Below are 11,598 nucleotides of genomic sequence, written 5' to 3'. Positions count from 1 at the left end.
GAATGTACATAGTCATCTATTAACTCCAGTGATGGGCATTTTCGAACACTTATGACCTTAAGGTGATAAATCATGTTTTGGTTAATGTCTGTATACTCCAACTGTTAAAATACATATTAATTAGACTTCTTGTTCATGCTATAGTTTAAGGATGTGTCTAAGACCCACATGGACAAAATCATGACTTCCATATGAGAATCATTTTAATGTACATCAACCTATGAGTCACCCAATATCTTTTTGGCAGGAGGAGACTGAAAACTAAGAACATTCTAGATATGCACTGTGAAATACAGTAGCTACTAGCCACATATGGACATTTAAACTTGAAGTAAATAAAATTAAAAATTCAACTGCTCAGCACAATACCCACATTTCAAGTGCTCAATAGCCACATGTAGCTACTGGCTACCGTAATGGACAGTGCAGATATAGAACAATTCCTTCAACACAGAACATTCTCTTTCACAGTACTGCTCTTCATACTTTACGGGCCTCAAATCAGATGCATCAGCCCCATGTAAAATGAAAGGGCCAATATTATTTCTCTTAGAGATATGTCAGATTTCTGTCTGAGATATGAATACACAGTAAGCTGGTGTATAGCAAAATCAAAATAGGTCATCAGTGGGTCCAGTGCCTTCAGGCTCAAACTGGTCCCAGTTCCAAAGGGAAATACCTGTCCCTCCACCTCTCTTCGTAGACTGAGGACACTCTCTGGCATCAATTTCCAGGAGGTGAAGAGGTGACCAGGGCAATGCTCTAAGCTAAGTTTTGGAAGGCAGGGAGTCCAAACTCAGAGAGAGGCATTCTGGGAAATGAAGAAGAGGCAAAAGTGCGGACCACTTGGGAGACTCCCTGGTTTATTCAGAATAGCAGTTCTCAAAGTGTGGTCTGTGGAACCGCTGAAGTCACAGAGACCCTTCCACAGGATTCATGAGGTCAAAACTATTTTCATAATATTTCTAGACATCATTTGCCTTCTCACTATGTTGACATTTGCACTGAGGTAAAACTTACCAAGAACGGAGGCCATGGTACCAAACTGCAATAGTACTTACCTTCACCATCACTTACTTGCAGAAAAAACAAAAAACAACAAAAAAATACTTATACTTTAAAACGTCCTGATTGAAGCGTTAAAAATTATTATCTTAACCAAATAATTATCCTTAAATCTACATTTTAAAAATAGCTTACAGGGTGACATGGGAAGTACACATAAAGCCCTTCTGCTACATTCCAAAGAACTGTGTCCCAAGGAAAATAAGTCGTGTGAGTTGAGCTAGCCTCTTTAGTACTAATTCTACTTGAAAGAATGAGTGATAGAAACTATGATTATTTAGATTTGGTTAATTAGTATATGCTTTCTCAAAATAAACATAAGCTTCTCCCTTCAAGAAAATCAACTGACAGTTAATGTATCAACATAAGAAGATGTATAGAACTAGTGAAACACAATATTACTTTAAAAAATCATACAGGGGCCGGCCTGGTCGTGCAGCGGTTAAGTGCGCACATTCCGCTTCGGCGGCCCAGGGTTTGTCGGTTCGGATCCCACGTGTGGACATGGCACTACATGGCACAGATATTAGCTCAGGGCCAGTCTTCCTCAGCAAAAAGAGGATGATTGGCAGCAGATGTTAGCTCAAGGCTAACCTTCCTCAAAAAAAAAATCATACATTACTGCAAATGCCATTCAATAGACAAAAGAAATCTGTGGATTTTAATGTAACAAAATAGTAAATATTCAATAATATTGTCTCAGGTTCCACTTTGCAAATAACCATTGAGAAACCACTACTTGTGTAGTTTTATATTAAAGTTGAATATTCACAATTATCTGAAAGTTATTAAAAATATTACTCCTGCATATTTGTGTAAGGCTGCATTTTTTATATACTTCAACCAAAATAACAGATTAAATGCAGAACAAATGTGAAAATCCAGCTGTCTTCTAACAAGACAGACAAGAAAGAGACTTGCAAAAATGTAAAATGCAAAAAGATCCACTCTTCTCACTGCCTTGTTTATTTGGGGAAATGGTTATTTTTCATAAAAGCATTATTTCTGTCAACTTGCGATGGGTTATTAATATTATTCTAAACAAATTGATAAAAAAACTTTTAAAAAACTTTTATTCCTATCAAAGTAAATATTGATCGATATAACCAACACAGTGGGGTCCTCGTGTAAGACTACATAGATATCCTGAAACCAACATGCTTGACAATCGCTGACACAAACCGCCCCTGGGCGAGGACTCAGGGAGACAGTGTGACAAAGAACTCTCGGTGCAGGAGGAGAGGGGTCAGGGCAAAGTCCCAGGTCCCCAGACGTGGCTCTCAGGGTCCCAGGTCCGAGGGCAGAGTCTGGGGCGGGGAAGCCCAGTGTTGGGGAGTCTCTGTCTCCGTGAGTTGCACTTCTCCCTCTCACAGCCTGTCAGGTTATCCTGCCTGGAGACTCATGACGCGGCCCCAGTTCTCACTCCCATTGGGTGTCCGGTTTCTACAGAGGCCAATCAGCGTCTCCGCGGTTCTGGGTTATAAAGTCTCCAGGACCCGCCAGGACTCAGATTCTGCCCAAACCCCCAGAATGAGGGTCACGATGCCGCCAACTTTCCTCTTGCTGCTCTCAGGGACCCTGACCCAGACCTGGGCGGGTGAGCGCTGGGTCGGCAGAAAACGGCCTCTGCAGGGGGCGGAGCGAGGGGACCGCGCGGCTGGGACGCAGGACACCCGGGGAAGGCGTGTCTCCGCGGACACCTGCCCAGACCCCCCACCTCTGCCTCGCCCCGTCCTGACCCCTCCCTTCTTCCGCCTCCTCCTCTCACCCACTGGGGTCTCCCGCCGCCTTTCTCTCTCACGACCCCCTCACCCGTCCACTCTCCTAGCCCGATCACCCTCGGACCCGGGGACCCGCGCCAGGAGGAGAGTCGGCCGGGTTTCAGCCCCTCCCCGCCCCCAGGCTCCCACTCCATGAGATATTACAAAACCGCCGTGTCCCAGCCTGGCCGCGGGGAGCCCCGCTTCATCGCCGTCGGCTACGTGGACGACACGCAGTTCGTGCGGTTCGACAGCGACGCCGCGAGTCCGAGGATGGAGCCGCGGGCGCCGTGGGTGGAGCAGGCGGGGCCGGAGTATTGGGAAGAAGAGACGCAGAAAATGAAGGGCCACGAACAGGATTTCCGAGTGGGCCTGAACACCCTGCGCGGCTATTACAACCAGAGTGAGGCAGGTGAGCGACGCGGGCCCGGGTCCAGGTCGCGACCCCCCATCCCCACGGACGGGACGGGGTCTCCCCGAGTCTCCGGGTCCGAGATTCACCCCGAGGCTTTGGGACCCGCCCGGACTCCGACCCGGGAAGAGCCAGCGGGGACTTTACGCAGTTTCATTTTCAGTTTAGGTTAAATCGCTACCTGGCGGTCAGGGCGGGGCCAGGTGGGTGGGACTGACCTCGGGGGCGGGGTCAGGGTCTCACACCTTCCAGAAGGTGTCTGGCTGCCACGTGGGGCCGGACGGGCGCCTCCTCCGCGGGTATAAACAGTATGCTTACGACGGCGCCGATTACATCGCCCTGAACGAGGACCTGCACTCCTGGACCGCGGCGGACACGGCGGCTCAGATCACCCAGCGCAAGTGGGAGGCGGCCGGTGAGGCCGAGTACGACAGGAACTACCTGGAGGGCCCGTGCGTGGAGTGGCTCCTCAGATACCTGGAGAACGGGAAGGAGACACTGCAGCGCGCGGGTACGAGGGGACGGGGGGCCTCCCGATCTCTCCTCAGGCTGGGGCTGGCTTCCCACAGAGAGGGGAGGAAAATGAGATCAGTGTCAGAATACTGCCCTTCAGGAAAGAGAGGAATTCACCCAGGTTTTCATATTCTGTGATGACTTGCCCACAGAGGGCAAAGAGAGAGGCACGCCTGTCTCTAGTGGACAGTGAAGGAATCCAGTTTCTTAAGGAACAGAAGGGGAGACCATCCCTGAAATCGCCCGTCACTGGTTCCCTTTGACCCTAGCAGCCATCTTGTGAACCATGACCTTCTCAGGGTCTTGTTCTTGCCCTAAGAACATCTTTGCAGGTCCGAATCCAGCTTTGCTGAGTCATTCACCCTCCACCCAGGTCAGGACCAGAAGTCTGTGTTCTTCTCTTTAGAAACCTGGAGCCTCCTACCCTGGCCTCTCACCCTGATTCTAGAACTTTCCAAGGAATAGGACATTGTCCTAGATCCCCAGATCCAGGCTAGTGTCTGAGTTTTGTGCTTTCTCCTTCCAAACCAATTGTTCTGTCTGTTCTCGGGATGGGCACATGAGTGCTGCCTTAGTGGCTCATGGAGGTAACTGAAAGTGTGAAATTTCTGATTGTTCCTCCTCAGAACTCCCCAAAAGTCACGTGACCCATCACCCTATCTCTGACCATGAGGTCACTCTGAGGTGCTGGGCCCTGGGCTTCTACCCTGCGGAGATCACCCTGACCTGGCAGCGTGATGGGGAGGACCTGACCCAGGACACGGAGTTTGTGGAGACCAGGCCTGCAGGGGATGGGACCTTCCAGAAGTGGGCTGCTGTGGTGGTGCCTTCTGGGGAGGAGCAGAGATACACGTGCCATGTGCAGCACGAAGGGCTGTCTGAGCCCCTCACCCTAAGATGGGGTAAGGAGGGAGGTGGGGGGACATCTCTTCTCAGAGAAAACAGATGCCCTTTTGGACACCTTCTGCAAGGTCAGGACTCAAGCCTTAAGTCACAGCCCCTCCCCTTCCCTTCCCTTCCCTTCCCAGAGCCGCCGCCTCAGCTCATCATCCCCATCGTGGGCATTGTTGCTGGCCTGGTTCTCCTTGGAGCTGGAGCTGTGATGTGGAGGAAGAAGTGCTCAGGTAGGAAAGGGAGTGAGTGATCTGAGTTTTCTTGTCCCACTGAGAGGTTTCAAGCACCAGGTAGAAGTTTGCCCTGCCATGTTAATGGAAAACGCCATCCACACTCATGTACTTGCACTCTGGAGCTGATTGCTAACACTGTTTTCTAAAGCGCTTGTGAAAATGAAAGACAGGTTTTTTTCACCTTGATAATTCTGGTCTGGGGACTTAATTCTCAGGAGTCGAAAATTACAGGGGAAGCTCCCTGCTGAAGACGGACCTCCAGGAGGGCAGTTGGTCTAGTCCCCGTATATTTCCTTTCTTCTTGTTTCCCAATCCTGCCCTGGGCCTTCAGTCATGTTTCTGGAAACTTTCCTGTGGTCCAGGACCAGGGAGTTCCTCTAGTATCTCATGATCCAGTCTTCTCCCTGTTTTCTTCCTCAGGTGAAAAAAGCAGGAGCTCTGCTCAGGCTACTGGTAAGTTTGAATGGGGGTTGATCTGAGACCCTTGGGATAGTGTAGAAGGGAGCCCATGAGGGGAGCTCACCCACCCCATAGTTCCTCCTTTAGTCTCATCTCCTGTGGGCTCTGACCACATCCTGTTTTGTTCTACCCCAGACAATGACAGTGCCCAGGGCTCTGATGCATCTCTCATGGATCCCAAAGGTAAGACAATGGAGGCCCAAAGTGGGAGGGGTATTGAGGAGAGGGGATATGACGGGATTATGGGAATTCTTTGATTGGGAAATGTTGAGCATGTGATGGGCTGTTGAGAATGTCAGCATTTATGTGACTGACCTGAATTTGTTCATAACTATTTTCTTTCACAGTCTGAGACAACTGCCTTGTGGGGGATGGAGTGATGCAAGATTAATTCACACCTCCCCTTGTGACACAAGAATCCTTGACTTCTCTTTCTGCAACTGGCATCTGAATGTGTCTGTGTTCCTATCAGCATAAGGTCAGGAGCGGAGGAGATTAGCCCACTGCCGGTCCACCATGACTCCCTCCCCACACTGATCTGTGTTCTTTTTCCTGATCGACTTTCCTCTTCCAGCAGAAGTGAGACTGGCCTGTCTCCATCCTTGTCTTAACTTCATGTTGCAATGAGTAGTAATGACTTGCTTCCTTATTGAAAATATGAATCCAGATATGAATTTTTTTCTATTTCTTGTCTAAGGGATTGATGTTTGAATTAAAGGAGAAATTTCCTAAAGTTTGGGAGAGGAAATAAATGGAAGCACTGAGAACCTTCTAGAATTCATGTGTTTGCTATGCCGAGTCTGTTGCAGGTGGGGACAGGAGAAGGCTGTGAGGAGCCAAGTGTGGACGGGGCCTGTGTCCACTCAGTGCATCGTGGGCTGTGATATTGTCATTCCTCGGCTGGGTCGTCTCTCTCCTCCTCTGTTCTGGTCCCTTCAGTAGAACCTTGCCCCACCAGGACCTGTAATCACAAGGGCTCAGACATCAGCTGAGCGTTGTCATGTCTTCAGGACCATGGACAGCGAGAGGTTCGCGTGGCCTAGTCGGCCTAGGCTCAGGCGAGTCTGACCCTCCTCCCCCATCTTTTATGTGTTTATATTTTGTTTCTTTGACCCGAAAGAAACAAACAAAATTCTTTTGGATTATTCCTGTTTACTTTCATGTTTCGAGCTCCACTCATTCTCCTCTGGGTGTCCCCCATCTCGGACACCAGCAGGAGTCGTTGGGCCTGTCATTGTCTCCACAAAGCTCAGGGCGACCCCTGCACACAGGAGACTCTGTGGTATCATGAATTTTTGGACTCATACAGCTCTTGCCCTCCTTCTAGGGCTGTTTCCTGGATTGTCCTTCCTATTATTTCCCTCTTTTTAAACAACCATATTCTGGAATTAGCAGAGAGGAGGGATCTGGTAGTTTCTCACCTTAGATGAATTCCTGTTGGGTTTCTGTCTTCTCTGCAGCCTGCGCCCATCTCTGCCCTCAGCTCTAGCCATCCTAGCCCTGGTTCTGATCCAAACTCATGGATTCATAAAGTAAAGTCTACTTTAGATTCACAGTTGGTTGGAAAATAAGACCCATTAACCTAGAATTGTCCTTTCTGACGTGAGAAATATAATTGTGTGTGAGTGTGCAGGAGGGTTAATATGGGAGGTAGGGTAGGCAGAGCAGCGCTTGTGAGAAAAGTACAGGTGGCACTGATGTCAGTGTGAGCGGATGTTGTGCTGTAGCTGCCACAAAACAGCGTGTGACCTGAGGTGACATTAATAAATGTACTGTCTCTAGAATAGGGAGGTGCTCTATGTTGACCATTCATTCAACTGATAATTGTGTGCCTGATATATGACAAGTTAGTTTTGCATCTAGGAAACCTCAGTGAACTAAAAATAGGTAAAAATTACCAGCCTTATGGAGCATGTGTTCTAGTGGTAAGGGGCAGACTGTATGACATAAGCATAGTAAATAAGGGGAATGTTTGTTAGAAGTTCAAAATTCTTTGAGGAAAGTGACCCAGAGTAGAAGTGTGTGGGGACAGAGAAGATGGCTGTTTTACTACGGTGGTCAGTGTGGGCCTCACTGGGAAAGTGACCTTGAGGAAAGATTTTAAGGACATGAAGGTTGTCCATAAAGATATCTGAGGGAAGTTCTTTCCAGGCAGAGGAACCTCCAGTACAAATATGTTAGGGCAGGAGTGTGTGTGTTCTGGGAAGAGCAAGGAGGCCAGTGCGGCTGGAGTAGAAAGCAATTGAGATGAAGTCTGAATTACACCCCGGTCATGTAGTCCTCGAGGATGTTGGAAGGTTTTGACTTTTCTCTGAGTAAGATGTGGAGTTAGAAGACAGATTTGAACAGAAGATCAATCTGGTGTGACTTCTCTTTAGAAGCATCAGTCTGGTGCTGTGCGGAATCAAGAGATGAAACACAAGCAACCAGTAGAGAAAACTGTAGGAAACTAGTGCCATGTCCCAGGCTAGAGATGTTAGTTGCTTTGTCTGGACTGCGAGCAGAGAAAATAATAGGAAGTGATTGGATTCTGGATACATGCTGAAGATGGGCTTTACAGCATCCCCTAATGGATTAAATTTGGGTTATGAGAAAGGATCAAGGAGGACACCCCAAGTTTCAGACTGTGCAAGTAGAAATATGGAGTGCCTCGAGTGGAAATGGAGAGGACTCGAGAAGAAACACATTTGAGAAAGCAGCATCATAGACATCCAAATTGTGAAGCTGAACAAGAGACATCTATTAAATGCAAACAAGGTTAGTTTTACCAGTTGGATATGCAAGTCTAGAATTTAGGAGAAATGTCTGAACTGGAGAAATACATTTGGGAGGTAACACCATATAAATGATATTTAAAGCCTTCAGAACAGATGAGGTCACTGAAGAAAAAAGAACAAGGACTGAACCCTGGACCCCCCAGTGCTAAGTGATCTAATCAGACCTCACACGCAGAGCAGACTGCACAGTTCTGGCACATCATCTGGAAGGCATGGAGACCAGGGAGTCTCAGACTTTAGTGTGCGCAGGAATCCCTTGGACATCTCATTAAGATCTAGACAGTCTGGAATAGAATGTGAGATTCTGCATTTATAACCAGTTTTGCGCTGATGCTGTTGGTCTTCAGGTCATACATTTAGTAGCGTGAACATAGACCACAATTCCCACATGACTGTCCAGCAGCCTCAGATGTAGGGCTTGTTAAATAAGTGATTCTTGAGCTCCGTGCCCAATGTTCTGAGATCGTGGATCTGGGGAGAGGCCGGTGTGTTTCGTAACAAGCTCACAAGCAACCCTAGTGCTCAGCCAGAGTGGGAACCACTGATGCCAACGATCAGAGTGTTCAGGATAGGGAGGGGTCTTAAATCCATGTTATTTTCTCCTAGGAAAAAAAGACAAGACATACACTGGGAGATAATATGTTGTTTGTGGGATCAGAATTGACCATCACAAAACGTGCGTTTTTACCTTGATTATTTTTTAAGAACAAAACACTCTGAAAGAAACTTTGACCTTTCCCCTAACTGCCTAAAAGAATTTAAGATAGAAGGCCTGTTCCAGGAATACCATAAGATAATGGTAGTGAAATGTAAAATGTATCTCTAGGGTCACATTGTCTATACATGACCCAGCAAAAACTTGTATAACAAACATTTGCATTTCCATCTCCGTGTAAATTGTCTTCCTCCCCTCTGAAGCCCCAAACTGCTACCCCCAACATCCTTGTTTGTCTTTAGCTGAAGATGGTATTTAAGGTGGCAACTTTGGCCATTCTGGCAAGTTACTCAGGCTTCCTGGGTTTTTCCTATATATGCATGCTATAAACCTTGTTTGATTTCTCCTGTTATTCTATCTCATGTCATTTTAATTTTTGGACCAGCCAGAAGGACCTAAATGGTAGAGGAATTGTCTTCCTTCTCATACCAGCTCAACACCAGGTTGACATAAGGGAAACAGTATTGCAGAAAAGAAACTGGTAACTTTGAATGACCTCTGATTAATTATCCCAGCTGGATATGTACCTTCCATGAGCTATACATGCTCTGTAAAGTTTATGGCTCCTGCTTGTGTAAGTACCTCCCAGCTGCAATAAGTCAACAACATTGTTCTTTTGAGTTCCTTAGGAATGTGATGACCCCTGGACAGTGAGTCTATACTGATAGCTATCATCAGTGACAACTGAAAGATCTGGTGTGGTCACTCCCAGTCTGTAACACTAGAGGGCTAACATTCCTAACCCTCTCCCCTATAACTCACTGGCCTATATACCTACTTCAAGATTCTGTGTTCCCCTTAAGATGGTGCCTTAGGATACTAGTCCCCCACCTTCTGACTTGCTAGCTAGTTGCTTAATATATGCCCTTTCTGTGCCACCATCTTGCCTCTTGATGATTGGCTTTAGTCTTGCAGCAAGCAGATTATGCCCTTCATGTGGTAACACTCCCCTGCAGTTGCTTTTCCTGCTAGGTAAAAGATTTGGGAAGTTGTTATTAGCTCAGCAAAAGAAAATCTCTGAGTTGCTAAGAGAGTTCTTAAATGTTCTCACACAAAAAAGAAATGATAATTATCTGATGTGATGCAGGTGTTAGTTAGCTAACTCTATGAAGTTAGTCATTTTGCAATATGTGAGTGTATCGAATCAACAAGTTGTACACCTCTAACATACAAAACGTTCTATGTCAATTACATCTCAATTAAACTGGAAAAAAATCTATGAATTCTTGCTGTCTGTAACTATTCCATACATGGATTTCTCACTCACTTATTGCTGTGAACAATGGATTCGAATTGTTCTAATTGAAACCTAAGTTAATATTGATAGATAAGTAGAAAGAGATGGAAAAGTATTAGAACCTCAGGTCCCTCGTAGGAATTACTGCTGCTGCTGCTGCCGGGCACAGATGCCACTGCTCATAACACTGACTGCCCTGATGCTGGGCACTGGACCCTGCAGTCAGGACTGCTGTCTCTTCTGCTCCTGGAAATTAGTGACATATTGCCACTTACACCACCTGTGCCAAATGCATTCTGCACAGCGTGTCACCTATCTGCCACCACATCTTAAGTCACACTCCAGCATGTAGTCTCCTGACTGGAGGACCTTCATGACATGTCCAACTGCAACAATGTTTGGGAAAGTGAGTTTCCTTCTTTTATGGAGGAAGGTGGTCTCTGCCTCCTACCAAGACTCTTCAAGTGTGGAATTCTCCTAACGTGGGAAGAGGGTACAGGTTCGAAGGGTGGAGGTTGGGGTGGTGGAGGGAAAAACAATGACAAATTTCAATTTTTGGAGCAGTGATATGAGATAAGAACTTGATCTGGTACATTGTAGGAACTCGGGTTTGATTAGATGAATAAGTGACTAATAAAAAACATCTTTTAACTTACTCCTTTGATATCTGTTACGGAATCCAACTTTTTTCTATTCTAGTTTATACTCACAAACGAGTGGAATGGCATCGTGGGATGATGAATGATTACTCAAAATGTCTTCTCCCTGACTTTTTCTCTTGCTAGGATTAAAAAGTCAAGATCTATAAGACTTCAGAGTATCCATATATATATATACACTGACATTTTATACTAACTTTTATATTTCTTTGTATATGTACATATTTCTTGGGAGAGTATCCATAACATTTATCAGTATTTGTGTGACCCCAACAAAAGTCTAAAAAACTATCCTAGTGTAGACACTGTGCTACTCAGTCTTGTCCTTGAAGAGCTAATAATCAGACTGTTTTAGCAGATCCAATGACATGATATAAATGCTCATCTTTTCCCTGAGAATTACCAGTCTTGGACAAGATAAGGTAGAGATTTTCTTGCTTGCACTCACGTTCAATTTCTGTATGTATCTTATTGTAGGCTGATAACATACACCTCGTGGGCCAGCACTGGCTCACAGACCACACTAAGTAGCATTGGTTTAGGTGGATTTATATTAACCTAAAACGTTGCTGGATAAATAGCAGGAATGAAAAAATAATTAATGGGGATTCCATTTCCAGTAATATGGTAGGTGAGGTTTTAAGGCTGTCTCATGTGCTTAAAACAACTAAAAATAATAATAAAATATAAAATGCTCCAAATGTTTAATGAATAATCATTCATGCCAAAATATAAAAATGTGGGTAAATAATTCAAAGAGAAAAGTTTTTATCCTTCGGGCATTTGCCAAATCTAGAGGAATCTTAGCTTTGATTTCTCAGGCACATGAACTATAACAGACAGGAAATGATGCCCAGAGCTTATTCATGAGGGG

At 45.8% G+C, this 11,598-nt stretch overlaps 2 protein-coding genes across 6 annotated transcripts in view; both read left to right on the top strand.

Annotated features, from left to right (window-relative positions):
• The window catches only part of LOC124226946 (patr class I histocompatibility antigen, A-2 alpha chain-like), a 445,476-nt gene that overhangs the window by 108,209 nt on the left and 325,669 nt on the right, over positions 1-11,598 (top strand). The gene's annotated exons all lie outside the window — the stretch shown is intronic.
• Positions 2,590-6,039, top strand: LOC124226952 (saoe class I histocompatibility antigen, A alpha chain-like). Its single transcript, XM_046640792.1, has 8 exons — positions 2,590-2,662; positions 2,968-3,237; positions 3,473-3,748; positions 4,377-4,652; positions 4,779-4,874; positions 5,298-5,330; positions 5,472-5,519; positions 5,684-6,039. The coding sequence occupies exons 1-8, from the start codon at positions 2,596-2,598 to the stop codon at positions 5,686-5,688; spliced, it is 1,071 nt and encodes a 356-aa protein (XP_046496748.1). The 5' UTR covers positions 2,590-2,595; the 3' UTR covers positions 5,689-6,039.

This window comes from Equus quagga, chromosome 15 (genome assembly GCF_021613505.1).
Source record: "Equus quagga isolate Etosha38 chromosome 15, UCLA_HA_Equagga_1.0, whole genome shotgun sequence".
NCBI classification, from domain to species: Eukaryota; Metazoa; Chordata; class Mammalia; order Perissodactyla; family Equidae; genus Equus; species Equus quagga.
The sequence above is the reverse complement of the archived record's forward strand: the minus strand, read 5'-3'. Positions and strand labels throughout refer to the sequence as shown.